This window comes from Myotis daubentonii, chromosome 2, assembly GCF_963259705.1.
Source record: "Myotis daubentonii chromosome 2, mMyoDau2.1, whole genome shotgun sequence".
NCBI lineage: Eukaryota > Metazoa > Chordata > Mammalia > Chiroptera > Vespertilionidae > Myotis > Myotis daubentonii.
The window spans coordinates 162,039,574-162,063,753 of NC_081841.1; the positions used below are offsets into that span (position 1 = coordinate 162,039,574).

Below are 24,180 nucleotides of genomic sequence, written 5' to 3' on the forward strand. Positions count from 1 at the left end.
AAACAGCCCTACCCGATTTGGCTCAGTGGACAGAGCATCGGCCTGCGGACTGAAGGGTCCTGGGTACGATCTTGGCCAAGGGCACATGTCCAGGTTGCTGGCTCAATCCCTAGTGGGGGGCGTGCAGTAGATCAATGATTCTCTCTCATCATTAATGTTTCTCTCTCTCTTCCTCTCTGAAATCAATAAAGATGTATTTTTTAAAAAAGAAAGATAAATAATAGTTTCTTTTCCTGCTAGCCAGAAAAAGTGTTTCTATTTAATTGGGCTTGGAAGTTCAGTGTATCTCCACATGTGTGTGTATACATGTGTAGTTACATGTATATAATCTATGCAGTGTAGTAGTCCCCAGTCTTTTCAACTAGTTTGTCTAATCATTAAGCCACTTAACCAATTGGGATACTAATATATCACATTGAACAAGTTAACATAATTGCCTCTTTGAAATACTAGGAATGTTTACACATTTATTTGGCTTGTAAAAGACTGAAATATTCCAATAATATATTCACAAGCTTTTTATTTTAAAGAGTGTGGCTCTTAATAAATTGATTTTTCTGAGTCCCAGAGAAAAAGTCCCTTTTAAAACACTTCTGAAGCCGCTTGAAACAGGAAGAATGTCTTCTGATTTGGCCAAAAGTATGATGTGTATTTTATATCATTTAAAATTTGGAGGTAAGTCTATAGGGAACACTTTGTTAATTGTTCCAACCAAACTCCCATGAAGTGTTTGTTGAAGTATCTCTACTTAACCAGCAGAGAGCACTTTACACACCTTACATTGCTTAAGGGAGAAACACAGATGATGCTGAAACAGTTTTCACCCAGTTATCAGGAAAGAGCCCTGAAGATTTCTTTTTGAAATTCACAAAAATATAGAAAATACGGGCTCCAGCCAGGTAGCTCAGGTGATTAGAGTGTCTTCCTGATATGCCAAGGTTGTGGTTTCGATCTCTGGTCAGGGCACATACAAGAAGCAACCAATAAATGCATAAATAAGTGCACCAATAAATTGTTCTCTCTCTCTCTCTCTCTCTCTCTCTCTCTCTCTCTCTCTCTCTCTCTCTCCTCCCTCCCTCTCTCTCTCTCTCTTTCCTCCTCTCCTCACACTCTCCTTCTATTCCTCTCTTCCTCTCTGTCTCCCTTCCTTTCTCTTTCTCTCTCTCTCTCTCTCTCTCTCTCTCTCTCTCTCTCTCTCTCTCTCTCTCTCTCTCATCAATTATATAATTGGACTGTACCACAGGGGTTCATGTAGAATGTTGTTAGTATGTGTGAAGTTAAATAGGGAGGGGTATACATTTTATTGATCTTTGACTCACTTCCCCTTTCCTAGCTCAAGAATGGGATTAGGCTGAACCTACATGTAGTACAGAATCCATTTTCAGACCGTTTGGTTGAGTTTTATCTTTCCTGTTCTGTATTTACTCTTCTGTTCAAAACTCTGGGGCACCTGATGCAAGGATATCTCATCTCAGTTAAGAGTAGAAATTACAGTTTAATGATCAGAGATGCTCTGCGATGGAGCTGCCCCCGTCAGCACTGAGCTGCATTGTTTTCATCCTCCCAGCAAGAACCTTGGAAAAATATTGGCCTGTTTGGTTTTGGCGCAGTCACTAGCCTGAGGCGTGCTGCGAAGGGAAAAACACCAGCCTTTCTTAGTTGAAATATAGTTGTTTACATCTGTTTTTGTAAGAGGTGATTAAGACATCTTTTTTGATGGGGGCTACAAGTACTAACCTTCCTTTCAAAGGCTTTAATTTTTGCAAAAGCATTAATGCCCTAGACATACACCTTGTGCCTCTTCCATGTTTTTCTATTCTGTTGGCTCTAGTTTAGTGTCAGAAAGATTAGAAAGGATTGTGTATGCTTGTGCTCACAGTTTCTTAAGTAAACTTCTTTCATTCTTAGAGAAATATAACACTTAGTACATACTTTTCCTACAGTGTCAATAGCCTTTGTTTTCTGTCTCCCTCCTTCTCTCTGCCTCTGGCTCACTTTTGCTCTCATTTGCCCTAAAGTTGACAGGTAAAGAGGGAACGGGGTCTTCTAGCAGCGGTCCATTGAGATAGAGGTGCACTCACTGAGTCCTCACCCCAAAAAAGGTCATAGGCTTACTGGGTTACATCAGCCTAATTATCCCTAAGCGGCCTTGGGTTTTGTGTTTGCTCATATGTTTTGTTTTGTTTTGTTGCAGCTGCACCCTATGTGTGATTCCTTGGGCCATTTTCTTCTGTCTATTGTTTTTCTTGCTGACCCTGAGCTATGGCTTCCTCCTCAGTTCCCACACTATCCCTTTTTCGTGGTTTTCCCCAGTTGCCCACGTGGGCCTCAAAGAACTGGCCGGAGAGCACAAGGTAGCTGAGGCCCGTGAGTGAGAACCAGAAGATGTTCTGAAAGTGAGAGAGACAGTGGTCATGCTGCACCCAGTAGAAGTTAGTGACTCAGCCTGTTAGCATCTGGGTGATCTGGAACAAGGTGATGAACATGGCAAACTTCCCAGGGACTCGGAAACCCATCGCTCACAGGCCTAGTGAGAGACTGTCACAGCGTCATGACACAGCCACCCCGGCAACCATGTCCTTGCAGGAGTCCAGGCGAACAGGGGCGCAGAGATGGGGTGGCACCAGTGCAGGAAGATCAGCTCCTGCTTCCTCAGAATGATGACTATTGTATCTCCTAATTCGGGAGCTTTGCTTAGCCCAAATGCACAGCCCAGAATTAGCCGTCAGGCCCATTGTAAAAAGTCTGGTCACAAACTGACTGCTTCAGGCCTTTGGTCATCAAAATGTACACCATATAGACAGCAGTCAAGAGCATTGAATGTGCCCAAGACTGCGAGGGTCAGAGGCCAGAGCACTAATGGCTTCCTCAGTTCAAATGTGGCCTCCTTTGTTTACTAGGTGACAACTACCCATGATAAAGGCAGCATCCAGAGCAGAAAACAGGAAAGATTTCTTCCAGTTTTCCTGCATCCATTGGATGGCTTCATTCTCATTGGACTGCTTTTCGCATTCAGATTCTTGTACAGTCAGCACGGATTCATCGGGTCTGATCAGGGCTGATCTTCAGAGTCATTTTGTGTTTTCTGTGCTCCACTCCCAGGGCTCCTTCTCCCAACTTCCGCCTCCACCCAAGGAGGAAATGAGTCTGGAGAGTCTGCATGTCCAACAGCTCTCTCGTGATGTCAGTGCTCCTGGTGCGTGGACCACACGTTGTGTAGCAAGAGGCCAGGGCAGCTGTTCTCCACTTTTTGCATCAGCATCACCTGAGTGCTGACTCTGTACGCTCCCTCTGGTGATTCTGGTAGAGGTGACCAGACCGTTATTCTAAAGCAGTGGTTCTCAACCTTCTGGCCCTTTAAATACAGTTCCTCATGTTGTGACCCAACCATAAGATTATTTTCGTTGCTACTTCACTGTAATGTTGCTACTGTTATGAATCGTAATGTAAATATCTGATATGCAGGATGGTCTTAGGTGACCCCTGTGAAAGGGTCGTTCGACGCCAAAGGGGTTGCGACCCACAGGTTGAGAACCGCTGTTCTAAAGCATAAACTTGGTTCAGTTTCTCTGCCTCGAACAATGGTGACAACCGCTTGATTGCTGGCACATACTTGCTAACTTTTTGGCCCTTTCCATTCCAGAGGAAGAGGAGGTTGGGGCTTTGGTGTCCTGTCATAAATAGAAAAGGAACTGAGGTCAGCAAGTCTCTTGGCCTCCGGATAAATTGATCTGTGCTCAGATTCAGAGGACCTGGGCATAATGCACTCTCTTTTTTAATGGAAAACATCTGAAGTGGGCATGGAACATAGGACCTCACTGGGAATAACAGACCAAAGTGGGTGCAGGAAAAACGTGGGATTCGTTGACGGGGAGCACTTCCTGGAGATGCTCTGGCAGCTTTGGTTTAAGGTGTTACCTGCATGGCCCTCAGGTCACAGCCCTGAGCACAGCTTTGCTGTTTTTCAGAATTGGTTAGGATTTGATCATAATGAAGCCATTTTTTGTTTATGATAGCTCTTGACCTGTACATGCAGGAAACTTTTGCATAAGTGGGTCTCATTGGTTTGATCTCACAAGTAGAGAGTTCCTTGTTTGTTGGAAGTCATCACACTTCCTTCTAGTAAAAATGAAAGTGACCTTGGGTTGAGTAAGAGCCGCAGGTGGTGTAGTATACACTTTAATGAGGATTTAGTCTTTTGTGTAACAAAATGATTTAATGTGGAAGAGAAAAATGTAGACTGTAATGCTATTTATGTAAATTAGATTACATACATAAATTGACGCTTTAAAGGACATTTACACTTTAAGAACATTAGAGAAGGCACCTTTTATTTATTTATTTATTTTTAAAAAATATATTTTATTGATTTTTTTACAGAGAGGAAGGGAGAGGGATAGAGAGTTAGAAACATCGATGAGAGAGAAATATCGACCAGCTGCCTCCTGCACACCTCCTACTGGGGATGTGCCTGCAACCAAGGTACATGCCCTTGACCGGAATTGAACCCGGGACCTTTCGGTCCGCAGGCCGACGCTCTATCCACTGAGCCAAACCGGTTAGGGCGAGAAGGCACCTTTTAAAAAATAATGTATGGAGATGAAACATATAAATTTAACCATTTTAAGGTGAATAACTCGGTGGCATTTAGAACATTCACAGTGTTCAGCCACTAAACATTTCCATCACTCCCAAGTAAAACTTCTTACCTATTACGTGGTTTCTCCCCATTTTATCCTTCCCCGTTCCCACCAACCCTGGCAACCACCAACCTGAATCCTGTCTCTATGAACTTAACTATTATGGATATCCCTCTGAGATTCAACATCAGCTTCATCTTTACATCCCATGTGACCTTTGTGTGTTTCGTTTATTTTGCTTAGTATAATGTTTTAGAGGGTCATCCATGATGCAGCATGTATCATTATTGCATTCTTTTCTATGGCTGAGTAATATCCCATTATATAGATATATCACTCTTTATCCATTTATCTGTTAATGGACATCTTAGCTGTTGCCTCTACCTTTTGACTATTGTGGATAGTGCTATCAATATGCATGTATATGCATGCCTTAGAAATATGGGTTCAGTTAGAGACCTCTATAATGAGAGCATCACAGTAAAGTAAGTTGTGATCTTTTAGTTTGTGGAGGGTCTTGCCTTTAATTTGTAAAAAATGCAACATGTTTGAAGTACAATAAAGCAAAGTGCAATGAGATAAGGTATGCCTGTGCATGTACTTGTTCAAACATCTCACTTTGATTCTTTAGGGGATATAGTTAGGGAGAAGGCATCTTTTCATGGAGAGAAGTGAGAGTGAATGAGGGTATGGAGTGAGGAAGAAAATATTTAAAAAAGAGAGAGAACCTTTATATTGATCGATAAGAGCTTGTTAAAATATGATTAATTCGACTCTGGGCCCCTGACACTCTCAGCTACTTCCACTCCTGATAAAAGAGCAAGGAAACCTGCCTAGACGATGTGGGAATCCATTACTGCATAAGTGCTTTGGCAAGGAAAGTGGAATGAAAGGCTCTGATAGGGGAAGTGTTACTGGACACCTATGTTACCTATGAATCTAGTGTTAGAATATTTGTGTTGGCCTCATGTTGTCCTTCTCACAACTTTCTTTTCAAGATTTATAATGGAGATAGGAGTTAAGACTCCCTAGAAATGTATAATTTTGTTCATGTTTAAAACTAGAAAATGCTGGGAGGAAGTAGAACATATTCCTACATTTGGGGTCAGGAGAATGAGAGTGGGTGGTGCTCTCCCCACCTCCTCTCCTCCTAGAAATGGAGCATTCTAGCACCGGAGGGAGATGGTAGCTTTTGGAGAAGTGATGGGAAACTTGAGTGGGAGGCAAGACTATTAGGATGGCATTAAGAAGGAGATCTTCTGCATTGTGAGTGATTCTTGCTCCAATCTTCAATGTCACTTATTCACGTCTTAACCCCTTGAAGTTCATGCTCCCTAAGGATTTGCATTAGATTGTCAAATTCTTTGGACTGTTTTTATTCTTGCCTTGTTGGAACTCTTTGTAGCATCTGACTCTTCCATCTTGAAACTCTCTTTTCCCTTGTTTTCCATGACCCTATTCACTTCTGCTTTTTCTCTGGTTGCTGGGTATGTTTTCTTTCTTTCTTTCTTTCTTTCTTTCTTTCTTTCTTTCTTTCTTTCTTTCTTTCTTTCTTTCTTTCTTTCTTTCTTCCTTCCTTCCTTCCTTCCTTCCTTCCTTCCTTCCTTCCTTCCTTCCTTCCTTCCTTCCTTTCTTTCTTTCTTTCTTTCTTTCTTTCTTTCTTTCTTTCTTTCTTTCTTTCTTTCTTTCTTTCTTTCTTCTTTCCTTTCTTTCTTCCTTCCTTCCTTCCTTCCTTCCTTCCTTCCTTCCTTCCTTCCTTTCCTTTCCTTTCCTTTCCTTTCCTTTCCTTTCCTTTCCTTTCCTTTCCTTTCCTTTCCTTTCCTTTCCTTTCCTTTTCTTTCCTTTCCTTTCCTTTCCTTTCCTTTCTTCTTTCCTTTCCTCTTTCCTTTCTTTTTTTCCTCTTATTTTTTTAACTGCCTCTTAAATATTGGTGTCTGTGCATCCTTCTTTAGCTTTGCTTTTCCTTAGAGGGCTCATTCACATCCTTCATTTCAACAACTACCAATGAGTTTTTGATTCCCCAAACCATATTTTAAGATCAGATACTTTTCATGGGCTCTAAATCCAGTGTACCAGTACTATTAGCTGGACATCTCGGTATGGATGTCTGAAACTCAACATCTCTAAAACAGTTTATTTTCTACAAATTAATGACTGTTGTGTATTCTTTATTGTATAAGCATTGTAGCCAGCTTCTAAAGTGGTCCCAATGATTCTCACCTGATATTTATTCCCTTTTACCTATAAATTGTGCCTAATAAACTAGGTGATCTGAAAAGATTTCCACGTGGAATGTCAAAGTGCTGTCTGGCCTCCTCCTGCTGATTACAGTAAAGTGCAGGAGAGTGAAGGTTAGGATGATAAACATGACAGGCATAGGAGTTGCTGGTTTTGAGAATTATCAGCCTCCTTGGTCAGTTGATGCTAGAACTGAGACATGGCTTTCTGGCAAAGATCAAATTCAGAGCTCTGCCTGGAAAACAAGGTCTAAAGATGAAGCTGATGTGGAATCTCAGAGGGAAGGCAGGGATGGGTGGGTGGGAAGAGATCAACCAAAGAACTTGTATGCATCTATGCATAACCCATGGGCACAGACAATAGGGTGGTGGAGGCCTCGGGTAGGGTGTGGGCGAGGTCAATAAGGGGTCAATGGGAGAAAAAAAGGGGACATATGTAATACTTTCAACAATAAAGATTTAAATTAAAAGAAGATGAAGCTGAAGGTGTGGCTGTAAAATTCTTTTAAGATCTTAGAAAGATTCAAAGTGTTGCCTTACAAATTTATCTAGACCAGCAATGGGACTTCTAAGAAGCTTAAGGGTGGTGTCCCTCAGTCATCTCTGCAGACCGAGATAGAAAAAGGTGTTCTTTTGAAGGGATTTGTGGGTGTGGCTTTTTGGTGTATCCAATGAAGTCCAATACCATTCACAGAAGACAGGATATTTTTGAGAGAATTGTATTTTCAGAAACACCCAAACTTCAACTAAAAGGGAGAGAGGACTGTGAAACTAAGAGACTTAGAGTTCCCCAAATTTTAATGGGGAGGAAGCTGACTGAGAAAGCTAACACTGATGCAAACAGAAGCTGCTTTTCAAAGAAATGGAAAAATGATATTCAAGGTGAACCAAGCATTCAGAGGGTAAAGCAAAAAAGCATGAAGAAGTATTTCCTGGCCTGGAATTCTAATGAGTGGCTCACCCCACTAATCTATGCTTTGCAGGATTTCAGGATTTGCGTGGCATTCATCTCTCCACACTTGGAACTGGAGTTACCCTATACCTATTGGGGGTGGGGGGCAGGTTAGGTAACTTGTTTTATTAGTTCACTGGCATTTAAGTTGAGAGGAGCTGCGCTCAAGGGCTATACTTAAGGAACTATACCTGAGGCACCGCATGAGTACCTGGATCTGATTTAGATGATGCAATTCCAGGTTGTGAGCTCACCTTATAAAGGGATGAGAGTTTTCTGCACCTTGGGAAGGGTTAGTGAGGGCATGAATCATTGGAGCCAGAAAGTGAACTATGGTCTCTAGTCCCTAAGATAGTCCCCAATAATTCTCACCCCCTGCTCTTTATATTCTTAGTCCTCCCTCCAATGAATAAGGCTGACCTGTGTAACCAGCAGGACATGAGGCAGTGATGGAGTGTGACTTTGAAAGCTAGGTTATGAGGCATTGCAACTTCCATCTTGTTTTCTCTTGGATGGTTCACTCTATCAAGCAGCCCTGTGGAGATCTCCATTTCCACAAAGAACCGAGGCTTCCTGCCAACAACCAGCCCTGATTTGCCAGCTGTCTGAGGCAGCCACCTTAGGAGCAGCTTCTTCAAGCCTCCAGTCAGCGTTCAGATGACTGCAGCCCCACCTGACATCTGTCTACAACCCAACAGACTCTCAAGCCACAACCATCACGTTTAGGCCACTCCCAAATTCCTGACCTTCAGAAACTGTGTGTAATCATAATGTTTATTGTTTTAAGCTGCTGAGTTTTCGGACAACTTGCTCTGCAGCAGTAGATAATCTGTAGAGATACTACAGCAGACTAATATAACTCTGGGAATCTGTAAATTTCTGTGGCTTCCTCCTCTTGCTTCAGTTGTTATAGCAAGTACTGTTCCTGACTCATTAATCTCTCTCTAATTTACCCTTCTGCCCTCCACCCCACACCTGTTCATGACTGCCCTCATAATTGATTCAAGGCCAAAGGGTGGAGAGGGGATTTGAGAGAATATGAAAATCTTCAGCCATCCTGCTATTTCTATTTATGTAGTGTTTGTTTGTATACATAGTCATAGAAGAACTTAAACCTAAAAGGAGCTATATCAGATCTTCAGGGATCAGCTTTTTGGGGGGCTTGTTTTTAAGAAGCCACCTTTGGTCCTCAAGGTGTAGGAATTACCGATGTTTAGAACAGGCTTTTGACATGAAGTATTTTATGTAAGCTGGGCTATGAAGTATTTGTGTGGAGGGCTGGGCTTGGAGCGGCTGGGCTTCCCTGCCCTTGCAGATACAAGCGTGTGCCCTTGGTAACGGCTTACAGATCCACAAACTAATCACAGATGTGGAAAATGGGGCTAGAAAGGTTAATATTTCCAAAGCCACATAGTTGGTTGCTGACAGAGCTAACTTGGAGTCCTGGCTACCTGTTCAGTGAGATAAGATTTGTTTCAGGTTTGTCCTTTGTTTTTACTTTGTCTTTGTGAGTTCCAAGTAAAAATGATTCCATTAGATGAGGACTACATGCTTCCCTTCGAATATGTTGAGCTGGGTGTGGTTTCTTGATGTTTCATCAGACATGAAAATGTTATAATTTTGTATCTCCCCTTAGGCAACTCTCTGAAATCGCATAAAATAAATTACCAGTGGGCTCTAGTCCAGTAAGCATGATTTAGGTTACAATTCTGATTCCAGTCCAACCTGTTCCTGCTGCCTAGGACATGGGTGACTTTGTTTATGAACTTTGTCTGTTTTATACTTGAGCATCATCAAATTGTTTAAAAGATTCTGCTTTTTACTGTACAGGCTTTATTTAAAATTAGAATTTATTCCTATTAATTGTATTTTTTCTTTGTCTCCAATGAAGTTTAGTCATGTTATATTTTAAGTGGTTCCTTTCTAATACTTTGAATGGGTTTTGAGGCATGTACACATTTATCAGCCTGTACATATTTGTCAACTGAATGAATGTGATTATGTTTCTATAAAATATGTGAAGAGTAAGTTTGGCTGTCAGTTACATAAGTTTACTTTTAATTTAACTTTGTTTTAATGTTTATAGCATTTAAAATTTTCAGAACCAAATTGAATTTGTGGGAAGACTTCTTATGGATTATTTTCCTTGTTGGGTAGGAGATTTGCATCCCACAGGATTTGGGGTACTGGTATACCAAATCACTTACTCTTGTCTGCTTGTCTGAGAGTCAGTCGTAGAACCATGAATTTGAATCATTTGGTATACAAATAGTATGATTTCTAGAAATTATGTGAGCTTACCAACAAAATGGCCACTTTTGCTCCCCCTGTAATTTTGCCAAAACGTTATTTCCCTTTTTTCCCCCCACATAGGATCATATAAAATGCCTTTAATTGAGCTATTTAACTTTTGACTTATACATTCCTTTAATCTTTGACCTCTTATTTAAAATGAATCATGGATTTGAGCTTTCCCCTGGTTAGCTCACACTGCCTTTTACTGATAGTACACTAGAATAAAGACTTTACAAAGCTTTAAAAAAAAAAGTGCCTGAGTTTCCTAGCAACCAGTATTGCTCTTCTCTTGCTATATATTTCCTTGCCTTTTCCCTAAATCCCCTCACTCTTGACAAATGCAAACTATTAAATTTAGTTCCTTCATCTTTCTCTCTTTATCATTCCCTCCCACTTTGCCATACCATCCTGCCTTTTTTCCCTCTGAGAATGAGCTTCTCAACATGGGAAAGGAGCAGTGGCCTTTCTTCAAGTGCAGCTTGTCTTCTGTCCCTACTTGTCTTGGCCGGCTCAGGGAGGCTCTGAGGCTCACACCGTAGACATGGAGTTGCCAGCACGTGTAAGTGAACAGACGTGTTGGCAAGCGAGGAGGCTGTTCTCTTGCCTGAGAACCCTAACAAAGTGAAGGTCAAGAGTTCACGTGGGATCATCACAAGTTCAACCCCGTAAAGGGTTTTCTTAGGAAGAGTAGAGGTGGACGAAAGCTCATGCTAATTCTGCTCACCAAATACGTGTCTCTGAAATGCAGCCTACTGTAGCATAGAATATACTGTAGTCGGTGTCTGTGTAGCAGTTCATGTAAATGGAAAGCATTCGCTTGTAAATGGATGGTTTGGGCTTTGAAATTAGATATGAGGACAACCTAGATTTTTATTTTTTTGGAGGCAGTTCCTGAGGCAGGTTGCAGGGCGTTGAGTAATGTGCCACACCCAAACTATGTGACTTAGCCAATGAAAACCAGGCTTCTCCTGGGTCCTATAGTATGGTTTCCCTGTCTGTCAAGAGCCGGCTCAGCAACCAAACCCAGATTCCAGGTGTGGTATTCCACAGTCTTTCTGTAATTTGTAATCATAGAAACAGAATGTTCCTCCTCTTATTTCCTCCCTGCCAACAGTTTCTGGGTGGGTGAATGTCAGTAGCTGGAGTTATTTTTAAAGAGGAGAGGTGAGGCTTGTCGTGCAAAGCTGGGAAGAGGGCGTTTGTTTGCAGAGCAGAGCTGACATCAAAGTGTAGATTACTGCTCAGTGGCTAGGCACTTGTCCTGTAACAGGTAATGTTTAACGTGCCAGTCACAAAGATCACAGAAACGGCGTATGCCGGTGATAGCACCACCGTTTATGCTCTGGAGGACTGAAAGGCTATACATGCCCGTGTATTTTTTTTTCAATACATTTATTCATCGGTCTTGCTGTCTCCTTTTTTTGCTGGCTGTCATTGGACTTTGAAGCTTGGAAGTTGTATCATAAAAATTTTGTAACCTTTGTCTGAGACAGAGCTCTGGGCTAAGCAGTCACTTTCCACTTTTTTTTTTTCACAGGATAATATAAACGTTTTTTTGAAAGCTTGTGAACAGATTGGATTGAAAGAAGCCCAGCTTTTCCATCCTGGGGATCTACAGGATTTATCAAATCGAGTCACTGTCAAGTAAGTTTCCCTGGCTGCTTATATATTTTTTTAAACTTAGGGCTTTGTGGCTTAAGTGAAAAGGATTCCCGAGAGTTCCTGGTTACTGAAAGATCGTTTCTCTCTCTGTCTTCCTCTGTTCTCTTTCCAAAATAGGCTACTTAAAAAAAATAGCGTGGGGACTGAGACGGGGAAGCTCTCTGTAATCGATAACAAGCCATGCCTTATTTTAAATCTCCCTGCTAACCGAAATGGCAGTTTATATTTGAATGCTTGTCCAGCCCGGTGGTGTTCAGTTGCTAATGGTGACACTGCTTGTTATACTTATAAAGCTAATTTAAAAGTTATGTAAGAACTTGCAGAGTAAAAATACTTATTTAAAGATTGTTTTTATATGTTTGGAATCGAGACCTAACTGATAACATAAAAATGAGAGAGGGACAGTGATAAAGCAGAGGCGCCTAGGACCAGCAAGCAAAGCTTACCTTGTTAATTGTGGCTGGTTTCTAAAAGATGAACTGTTTTAATTGTATGGATGAGAAAGTGAAAGTGAGGGGCGGTGAAAACGTGTGCAGGTGATGCTGTTGGGTTTTAGGTGGAAAATGGTGTTCATGTGTTCATATGATTTTGGGAAATCTGGTTTTGAGCTTCTTGTGAGATTTCTTTCCCTATAAATCTGCTTTCAGTGAATCAGAATAAACTCCTATTATCAGATAAATGTGACAGGAAAATGACTTAATTTTGTAATGATGACCACCTCTTTATAGTATGGCTCTTAAACCTAATAAACATTTTTTTCCCAAGGAAGAAAAATAGAATAAAGTATTTATCTATAGAAATAATAGAAATGGAAAAAAGTTAGTTTCTATGATTTCAAGCAAAGATTTAGTTTATGTGGTTAATATCCCTGTTGTAGTAGCTTCAATAATTATTAAAAAATTGACTGTAAAATCTTAAATGGGGACAACATTTTTTTCTAAAGAAAAGTAACCCTATATATACATATCTTTTAGAAGTATAACCTAAAATCCCAGGTGGGATTAATCTCTTCAGAGCCTAACAATACATATTTTTAAATGAACAAGCCATTTGAACCTATATGCTTTGAGTTCTGTTGAATACGCATTTCTAAGCTACAGAGCAATGATATGTGCATGGCAGGGATGCAATGGTCTGCATTTCTGATTAATTCTGACTCATTGAAGTAGTTGATTTATCCTAAGTTTCAGTGTCAGTGTGGTATTTTTACTTCTGCAGTATGTGGGGTCATGTTTAATTTCCTTGAACAATAACGTTGGAAAAACTTGCTTTATTTTTCCTAATCGTCATTCTCTCATAAGACCTATCTAATGGGCAAAGAGATTTTTGACTTGGAAATTCTTTTTAAGCTGTGGCTGTCGAATGTCTTTTCCCCTTAAAATCATACTGTTTTGAAACTGGATAGCCGATGTTTGAGTAGGCTGGGGACTAGGCAAAACTTGTTTGTTGGCTCCTAGTTCCAAGGGTGCTCTGAGCAAATCTTGCCCTGGAGCCTTGTGGAATGTTGGGTCTAAAGTGTTTGGAAAAAATCATATCTGGGCCCAGGTATCAGTGAAGTTACTGACAAACTGAAACCAGAGGTCACAGTTACAGCTGTAGTAGGAAGTATGCAGAACAACTTGTTTCAGTTGAAACCACAAGGCCATAAAACGAAGGTGTGCCTGAGGAGTACTGGCCAGATCCCCTGAGGGAGAACAGTTCCCCTGACCACTCCATCTTGTTGGGACTGGCGCGGCACCGGCGTCCACCCTGGGTCTGCTGAGATGGAATCAGGGGGTTAGGAAACGCTGGCATTTGGCTTATTAAACAATGTTGGCCACAGATCTTATGCCCTGAGATAGCATTCTTACACAAAGGAAGCAGGTTTAAAGGAAAGCAAATGATTGCTTAACTAAATAGTAATGCATTTCTTTTTAGTTTTTGTTCTTATATAACGTGGAGTCCCCCGTTGGTCAAATCCTGCCCTATCCTTATTATAGATGAAAGGACTTGGAGTTGGTTAGACTGCTGGTTCTCAGCTCGGGGCAGCTTTGTCCCCCATGGCATACTTGGCAAGACCTGGAGATACTTAGGGTTGATGTAGCTCTGGGGGGAAGGTGGTGTGTGTGTGTGTGTGTGTGTGCACGCGCGCTACTGGCATTTAGTGTGTCAGGAATGCTACTAAATGTTCTTTAGTGAACAGAGCAGTCCCCATAACAAAATTTCTGGTCCCAAATATCAGTGGCGCTAAGGTTGACAAACCCTGACTTAGACTTGGAGTTCCTTACTTATTTCTAGTCTGCCAGCAAGATAATCATGTGGGCAAGGAAGGATACTGATTGACAGTCTTCCTAAAATGTAACTTTTTGTTTATTAACATATAATAATTTATATATTTCTGTGCTAGTATGTCCATCTAAAATGGAAGGATTACTATAATTTGCGTGCAGTTATGTGAGTACTTTGGCATTAGTTTGCTCATCTGTATACATTAAAATTATCAAAGATGTGGCAAAATATTTGATTATTTTAAATGCTCTATAAAGACTCAATGTCTAAGACTGCATTAACAGTTCATAGACTTGCCGTTGGTCTTGCTGCAAGTACCATCTAAGATACATATTTGTGTGACACACTGAGAGAAAAGAGCAGTTTATACTCTCCACATTGGCACATGGGAGGCGTTTTTTGTTAATGGACAGGAGTGTTAAAAACATAGTGGCATATGGAGCCTAGGAGAGTTGTGTGTGGTGAGAATGAGTAGCAGGAGCAATCAATTTAAAGATCCTTTGCTAGTGAGTAATGTCGATAATCCGGACCCTAACCATAAACCCTAACTTTCCAACAATTTGAGATTTACAATTTAATTTGCAATAACAACGTTGTACCAGTCAAATCAAACTAGAGTATTCTTCATTTTTCTGTAATTATACATATTAATATGTGACATAATTTTCTTTAAATATGCATAGTAACATGGGATCTAACTTTCTAAATGGATTATTTTACTTCTTGCAAGATGTAGCTTAAATTTTTCCAAGTATGTTTGAATTATTGCATTTCCTTTGGGATTCATGTATTCAAAAGTCAGTTGGTACTTTTAATTTTGACATCCCTGACTTTAATGGGTAGAATCCATCTTTACTACTTTTCTTCCCAAAAAGGCTAATACATAAATTTGTGACTCCATCTCCATGAATGGTACATTGAAGTTAAACTTTTCCTAGTGGTTTTTTGAGATGTTTACATCCAGATGTTTACTGAGGCCATGACATTTACCTTCTGTATGAACGAATAGCTGCATCATTATTATAAACCATGTTGTATGTTCACACTGAACTCAGAAGCAAACACAACCCACAGAGAAGAGGTGGTGTGACTCCCACTTTGCTGTGCCTGCACACTCTCTATAGAAGGCCTCATGAGAGCAAACATAGCGACCCCCGTGCCAGGCACAGACACTGGAGAGCTCCGATGGCCATGTCATGGTCTCTATGGTGCTGCTAGCCATGAAGAGGCACATGGCAATTGCACGTTATAAAAGCAACCCAACAGAGTCGTCCAGAGGTCCTATATTGGAGGGAGGAAGTTGGCAGGAAGGTAGTGTTGAACATTAAATTTTTAAAAATTCTTTATTGTTGAAAGTATTACATATGTCTGAACATTAAAAGTTTTGATTTTATGTACAGCAGCTTGACTCATAAACTAAGTCCTGTATTTAAACCATTGCTCTAAACAATTATATTGAAAATTTTAAGCTGAGAATTTGACATATTTTCAACATGTTTTTTTCTGTCTACTTATCATTCCAATTCAGTTTTTAGCACTTCTTAGATACATTCTGTTCATAATGCAGTTACAGGATGGCAGTGTTTTTGAACACAATATTTCAGTCATGCAAAGAAAAATTCTTTTCTAGTACACTCTTTCATTATTTAGGGTATTAATATTAGGTTTAAAATGTAACTTTAAATGTTGATATTGACTGAGTTTTTTAAAAAGATCTATTTATCAAATGGAGGGTACAGAAATGAAAAATCTTTTTATTTATTTTTTATTTTTACACATGTTAGTTGCCAAAGGAATAGTAATTGGAAACAAAACTAGTGTTAACATATTGCCTTCGTGAGAATAAGGGAGGCTCAAAATTGTATTTTAAGGATTTAACTGTTCTCTAAAGCCTCAAAAAGGTGCTTGATTTTAAGGCAATACTGTAAGGTTATTTCTTAGGAATTGGGTTCCCAGATGGCACACTGTTAGCAGTCTGCCAAATTGGGCTTGAGATATTAATGTGTTTATGTGTATCGATTAAGATTTTTATTCTTGTAGGTAAAAATGCAGCTGCTTTGACTGATGTAATTTCTACTTTTTTCTGACTTAAACCTGGTTTTACATTTCTTTCATGTCTTTCAAAGGAGCTGCTCGACATCTTAATCTTTTTTTTTTTAAAGTAAACTTCATAGTATCCAAACTTGGATCTGTAACTTGAGCATGGGGACTTCCACCTGTCAATTCATGTTACTATTTTAGGATGTGCCCTTCCTCCCAAGCCATTGGGAGAGAGTAAAACAGAAAGGAAGTTTGCTGCACCACACACATCTCTATCCCACCCAGTCCTGGTGTCAGGTAGGTGCTGAAAGGGGAATGTTAACTCTTTTGGGTTGCCAAAGTCTCTGTTTAACGCCAGCAGTGCAAAGGGAAAGCCATGTTTTCAAATGTTCTTTAATTGTAAAGTTGGAATATCTAAGAGTCAGCTTAGATTCAGAGAAAGGTTGTGGGAGTGAGGCAGGTCTGTTGCTGGGACAGACTGTAGAATAACTAAAGTTTTATCTGGTATTTGTTTCTCTCCATTTCTAGTTCTTAATTTGTTTCATGGACAGATAAACAAGTTTCTGGATACCAGCTCTCCTTCAGCTCTCTACTTTCTCCACGTTATGGACTTTTCTGGGCAGGGTCTTTACCTTCACAAGGAACCCGACTTGTGTTTATAGCTCCAAAGGGTCTCACCTGGGGGCTCATCTGATTTAGAGTTATGAGTCAGGTCATGGGAGAATTTAGAATTTGCTTCTTCTGACCAGATAGCGTTTGTTTTATAGCAACGTCTTTCAAAAAGGGTTAAACCGAGCAGAGAGATGTTTTTGTTGTGAAGAGAGTCTTCTGTTTTTCAGATTTCCTGTGGGGATTCTTGTCTTTCTAGTTATCACCTAAAGGGCTGCCTATGTTGAATTACTCAAAGTTTTAATAATAACGTGCACTATAATATCTGTAATCCAGTCAGTCATTTTCGAAAATGACAGCTTCACCAGTGACTAGAGGTGCTAAGCATTGTTTTTCTGAGTGTCATGCTGTATTCTGGTCTGATGGAGTTGATTGTGTGAGGATATACGTGTGAGGTATGTGTCCTCACATCTATTTCCAGAGCCACAGAGTAGTAAATGGCACTTAATGCAGGAAGGGGAGATTTGGGTTTCAGAGAAATCGTTCACTTGTTTGTCGTGTGAGCATTGATTCAGCGTCTTCTCTGTGGCATATACTTACACAGACATACATGAGATGGGATCCTGCCTTTGGTGAGCTTTCCATTATGACTGAGGGAATGTCCCCATAAATTCACAGTTAGAATACATTGTGTTAAGATAAACGCACAGGTTCTCTGGGAATATGGAGTTGCACGAGCATTTCAACTTTTTAATCAGGGAACACTTTGCATTGAAAGTGACACTGGTTTCTCCTCCGGACTTTGGAGCACTCACTGTGTTCATCACATCTAGTTCTTCCCTCGGCTTGAAACCAGCCGAGAACAAGGACAGGACATCATTCCCTTTATCTCCTTAGTCTCTGACACTTGAAGTGTTAAATGTGTATTTGAAAATTATATTTTCATTACAAAGATTTCCTGAGGTTTTAGAATAGGCTTTGAACATGAGCACTGGTTTTTCCTTGCCAAGCCTTCCTCTTTCTATTCTCATCTTTCATAATTGCAAAGCAGATCTGGCAAAGCAGTCATTGAACTTTTGGTTTTGGTTGCCTTTCCCTTATCATTTCAGAATAATGATAGGGCGGGCAGACTGCAACATAATCTAAAATTTACACAATCTAAAAGAATGTGTGTCTCCTCTCAATGTGTGAGTGATAAATAAAATTGGAACTTTGGACCATGCGCTTCTCAAATGGTGCACATTTTAATCTTTATGTTGATATGCAAATGATAAATACTAAGAGTGTTTTAGAAACATTTGATTCTTTTTTAAAATTGATTTTTAGAGAGAGGAAGAGAGAGAGAGAGAGAGAGAGAGAGAGAGAGAGAGAGAGAGAGAGAGAGAGAAACACTGACCCATTGCCTCCCACACACACCCTGACTGGCATCAAACCTGCCACTTTTTGCTGTATAGGAGGATGCTCCAACCAGCTGAGCCACACTGGCTAGGGCTAGAAACATTTTAATGTTTTCATATCATCACCAATCACTTTTCATTTTGTGAAATTAATCTACATTCATGTTTAAGACTTTTGGGTGGAAAAATATAATGGTTATATAGGTAGTTGAAGTATCATGTAGAAACTCAAGGACAATGAATAGAAAATTTTAACAGCAGGACCTTATAATAGAGGTGGCTTCTTAATGAGGAAACATTAAAATTTAATGAAATTTACCCACAAGTTTACAGTAAGCCTTCTAAAGTCAAGATACCTGCCTTGGTACCTCTTACCTTAGCCTAGCATTAAACATCAAAGCCCCGCCCCCTCCCCCCTCCCTCCAAAAAAGCCACAAATTACCTTTGACTTTGTCATGATAAAAACTATTTTAAGTGCCCTAGTCATGTGGCTCAGTTGGTTGGAGCATCATCCTCTACACCGAAAAAGGTTGCAACTTTGATCCCAGGTCAGGCACATACCTAGGTTGCAGGTTCTATCCCTGGCCGGGGCGAATGCGGGAGGCAACTGATGGATATTTTTCTCTCACATTGATGCTTGTCTTTCTCTTTCTCCCCCTCCCCCTTCTCTAAAATCAACAAGCATATCCTCAGGTGAGGATTTAAAAAAAAAAAAAAAAGAATATAACTGAGCAGATTTCTTAAGCATTCATTTGAACTATTTGTCTACTCCCCAGGATGGAACAAGGAGTTTGGCTGGAGTTTAGTTGATGTGCATCAGTTGCCATAAACAGATAAGCATCTTGGATGAGAGCAGGGGTTTTAGGTGTCCGGGAACATGGGTTTACAACTCCCATCCCATTCAGTCATGTGGTGGCTGAAAGGCTAAGAAAGGTTATTTTCCTCCCCGTGATCACTTTGCTTCTCAGTGAACAAAGCTGTAGTTGCTGCTCTCTTGGAGCTTTGCAAATAATACCTTCCGGGGTATAGCCCTGCCTCACACAGATGTTGTAATGACTACACAAGGACAGGTATGTGAAGTGCATGGGCACTAGGCATATAGTAGTGCTCAATAAATGATTTGAATTATCATTCTGATCATTTTCATAATTTGGCTTTCTCTTCTTGACCTTATAAAGATGTATTCCCTGTAGAAGAACATTTAAGAAAAGGATCTGGCCTCTGGCTACTTAAATTATGATGATGAACTATAGGCTCTTTATTTTTAGGGGATTGTAGGCCATTTAAACTTCTCTCCATAAAACAGATACATTTTTCTGACATTTTTCTGTTTAGTCAGCCTTTGGCAATTTACCTATTTTGTCAGCCTCGCAAAGCAGGAAACCAGAGAATAGACATTTAGGTTCTTTGCTCTTGCCCATGTGTATGTAGAACCAATACAGTTGTTTTGTTTTTTTTGAGACCTCAACATGTTGTGTATTTTCTGACATATTATAAATATTTTAATTTGACTTGGATCTGTTTCTTTTAAAAAGTTGTTTATTTCCATACTTAAAAAAGAGAAAACAACAAACAAACAAAACCCCAAAACACTTTCATGAAACCACAACCAATCAGTCTACAGCAAACCCAAATCTAAGACTTCACTCGGTTTTTTAATGTATATATTTTATTATCCCATTTTCCTCCTGTCATTTCAGTCATGAGGAGGCTATATATATCCTGCAGGTAGGCAAGAGCACACACTCTTCTCTAAAAGGCTTTTGCAGGGCTTATGAATTATTCTTTTTAGAATAAGTGTTCATAATCTGCCCTGACTGACCTCCAGTGCGCATTGCCGCCATGGTTTCTGGGCAGAAGACTTAGCTGCCCCTTCTGGGTGTCCCCATCTATTTTGTCCATCAAAAGACTACTACACAAACGACATAAAAATGTCTTTTAGATAATACTATCAACATCTGTGGCACTAAAAAGTTATAAATAGCAATAGGCACTGTTTATGAGGTCAAAGGCTTGCTTCTTTGTTTCCAGTTGTTCTTGTCTACAATGAAAAAAATGTCAAACTAGGTAGTATACTTGTGTTAATGTGATTTGATATTACATTATAAATTTGATGTTTTTTTCCTTTGAAAAAGTAGAGCCTATCAGGTGTTAAATAGACTATGTAAAAGTTTATTCACTATTTATTGCTTATTTTTAAAACTTTGGGTTAATGAAGTAGCTCTGTTTGGGGGGTAATTGCCCTGGTATAATTCCTGTCAATTGGATGCTGGTATAATTACCTGGTGAGCAGCATCCAAGGTGGAATTGGTTGCTGATGGACTTAGTCTCCATCCTCAGAGAGATATACCTTTCTGAGTATCCCTACTGAACTGGGTGGGTGGGGTGCTGTGTCATCACTTTTTTTCTTCTGAAACACTTAGTACCATTGATTTAGACACAAAATATGTACAGTAAGCCCATGAAAACATGTTCCAATAGTGTTAGTGAAAGACCATTAATTTTAGGGATACATAAAAAGTAAATTTGCCATATAAATAACCCGCTTTAATGTTATTCTTAAATGTAAGTGATAGTGTTATAAAATTCCATTAAAAGGGAGTAGATTAAAAACATGCTTTGAATGAACTTCAGGTTAGCCAGTTTTTCATAAGTTAAAAAAGGAAAAAGTGGGGGATCCAGTCAGCTGGGCGAAGCAGCTGCTTTGAATTAAGCTCTGTTTACAGTAACCGCTATCAACTTAGCAAGGGTTTGCTCTGGGCTTTGAGCAATTTGGGGGGGGAAAATCCCTAAATAAATATTAAATGTCACTGTTAACTCATTTCACTATTCCATTACATTATCATAGTAATGATGGCTGCTAGATTTTTTTGGAAAAGCTTTTGTTCTGCATTATTTTCTTTTCAATTTACTGAGATATGGGAATAATCTTCCACTTTTGGAGTCAGGAAAGAAGTAAAACAGTTAGTGTATCTGGGTAAACATTTTGGCTGACGTTACTAGATCTTCTTTTGGCTTAATATTGAAAAGGGAAAATCCCTGCCAGGTAGTTATTATCTCGTGCTTTATTTTGTGTTTAGTAGTGTGCATTCACCTTCAAAATATTGTCCAATAGAGAGCACACACGTTAAAAAAGAACATATGTGAAAATTTGTGTAAGGCACCAATTTTGTATTGGGCACCGATCTGAAGAGACCTTGGATCCTTGGTTATTTTGGTGAAGAACTCATTTCACCAAAGGGGTTTTGTTCTGTGACTTGGAGGGCAAATAGGAATAATACGATAATTAAATATGGGTATCCAGAGAATGTCTTTCCCAGATTACTAAGAAATAGAGCTCTGTGTGTTTTCTCAGAATTTCCATTCTCCTTTCATTCTACTTACAAGAAAGAGGCAGGAAAAAAATCTTTTTAATTAAAGACTGACATCAATTGATGTAAACCTTGGGCTGCTGGGACCAGAAATGACTGCTTCTAGGGCAGATAGAAGCAACACAGTCCTGACGGTGGGGTTGGGCGTGGGCATGTGAAGCTAACTTAGGGGTATTGAATCATCTCACCTGAAGACCATTTTTTTAAAAAAAATTTTTTTAAATTGATTTCAGAGAGATGAAGGGAGAGGGAGAGAGATAGAAACATCAATGATGAGAGAGAATCATTGATCGGCTGTCTCCTGCACGCTCCTCACTGGGGATTGAGCCTGCAATCTGGGCATGTGCCCTGTCTGAGAATGAAACCCCAACCTCCTGATACATGGGTCGACACTCAACCACTGAGCTACCCTGGCTGGGCACCTGTAGACCTTTTACCTTGTGGCTTATCAGTGAAATTCATTGGGTATTTAATATTCACCAGATATAGATCCTGAATCCTGGGTGGGTAGAAGAGAAATAAGACCTTCTCCTCTCCTGTCACCCAGTGGAGAAGATGAAACGCTTTCTGGAGCTGTAATGTTTTATGTTTCAAGGAGCATCGTAATGATTTCTAGTTCACAACTCTAAGGAAATGCTGGAGTGATGACTAGCAGCGAGGTGGGAAAATCACTGGACTAGGTGCCGGAGTGTGTCAGAGGGACTCCTGTCACTGCTGTTCCATCAGGTTTAGACAACCTGGATGTAAGTGCTGGCAGGCACTGTCAGGGGTTTTACAGTAGTTATTTCTACCTTAGTAATAGCCCAGCCATGTTAGTTCCATTTTGCTGCAGATACTTGAAATGAAAAGAGAAGAGTAACTTGCCTTATATAATCTTGGGTAAGTAATAGAGCTAGGATTTTATTTTGGGTGGGCGGGGCTTAGCCTACAAAACTGGGACTCCTTCCACTGTATTGTCAAAGAGACTTCAGCAACCTTAAAAATGACTGAAATTCTTTCTAGTGCGATGCAGCTGAAATTGTCATGAGTTGCTTTTAAATCAGGCCAGCTATACCTAAAATGGATGTGATTATAATTGATATTATCCCATTTGATATATAGCAAATATCTTTGCATTATGATTTTAAAATGTTTTTCCTACTTTGTGAACTAAGTAACTATAAATGAACATACAATATGCCTCCAAATCTAAGATCAGTGATTTCGAGACCTCCTAAATTTAGGAATGTTAAATGAACACATGTGTGCCTCAGAATAGAAATAGGCTACATGTGTGGTCTTATAACACTGGCTAGTTGAGAAATAACAGAGTACAGTATTTGGACTTTATTGCAATGTATACATATGCCTTGATAGGTTTTATGACTGTTGTGCAGATATTTATAACTGTTCAATTATATTTTCCATGCTAATGGAGCATTCCTGTTAGATGACGAAGATTGCAAACCTTCCTAATCTAAATTGCCCAGAATCATACCACTACACTTTGCACTATATAGCACTGGCGTGGAACCTGTCTTTAAAAATAGAACTGGTGCCCTAGCCAGTTTGGCTCAGGGGTTAGAGTGTTGGCCTGTTGGGTTTGATTTCTGTCAAAGGGCATGTACCTCGGTTGCAGGCTCAGTCCCTGGGTGTGTGCAGGAGGCAACCAGTTGATGTGTCTTTCTCATGTTGATGTTTCTCTTTCTCTGTCTCTCCCTATCCCTTTTATTCTTCCTAAAAAAAAAAAAATCAGTGGAAAAAATATCCTCAGGTGAGGATTAATAATAAAAAATATAACTGGTAAATATATTTTATATGGAATAATTTCTTATTTCCCAGCTTTTGATTCTCTATTTTACTTACTATTGTTAAAACCAAACCAAACCATGATTCTCTCCTCAAAATGTTGTTGGCTGGGAATAAGTACTTATTCAAAAAATACAAAATGGGTTATTATTTTTGTTGCAATTTAGGTCATTGTATATTAAATTCCATACAAAGACTTAATGCTACTTTGAAATCTTGTTTGAAGCCCAAACTATAAGCAAAAAGATAAGTTGTAGTCATGTTGTTACATAGTATATTAAACAATAAAAATTAATTCAGTACATGGTGCAAAGTTCTGCAATCAGTGTAGTCATTGGAGGGTTTGAAACAGGTGATAAGCATAGAGCATCAAGTGTAACAATAAATAGCATCGTCTAATTCCAGTAAGATGAAACTCCTCTTTCATTGCACATCTGATAGTGACTCAGAAAAGCAAAGTCCAAGAAATGACTCAAGCACAGAAACACTTTAAGAATTTCTTTACCAAGACTTACAATGAATGGAGTGATCATGTCTTCTCTTACCCAAGTCATTGGAAATTATTTCCTGGTAGTGGTTAAATGTAGACCATCAGAAATGGTTGCCTTTCATTACAAGGAAGAGAAATGTATTAAAATTATGGATGTGTTGTTTAGAGAACCAAAGACACATGAAACTAATAGGAGCCCAAGATAGGAACATAGTGGAAGAACACAAACAAGGACGATGTTTTTAGATGCAATAACAGAACACAGTTGTTTTAAGGCTGTTAAATATGTAAAAGGAGGGAAAAATTCTGCTTTTGAGAGTGGGAGTGGAGGAGAGTGGGAAGCAAATGACACTTGAATGGTTTGCTTACTGCCTTGTGTAATATTACAACCATGTTAGAAGATAGGGTGGTTGCCTGAATTTATAGATATG

At 39.6% G+C, this 24,180-nt stretch overlaps 1 protein-coding gene and 1 pseudogene across 15 annotated transcripts in view; one reads left to right on the forward strand and one right to left on the reverse strand.

The window, feature by feature from the left end:
* LMO7 (LIM domain 7) overlaps positions 1-24,180 on the forward strand; it is a 226,137-nt gene that overhangs the window by 109,755 nt on the left and 92,202 nt on the right. For 12 of the 15 annotated variants that reach the window (XM_059684846.1, XM_059684847.1, XM_059684851.1 and 9 more), the window contains exon 4: positions 11,662-11,768. In XM_059684846.1, the coding sequence (XP_059540829.1) occupies positions 11,662-11,768 (107 nt within the window). Of the gene's footprint in view, positions 1-11,059; positions 11,159-11,661; positions 11,769-24,180 lie in introns of those variants that run through there. The other 3 variants (XM_059684849.1, XM_059684853.1, XM_059684861.1) reach the window with 1 other exon arrangement.
* On the reverse strand, positions 2,235-6,091 carry LOC132225912 (elongation of very long chain fatty acids protein 6-like; annotated as a pseudogene).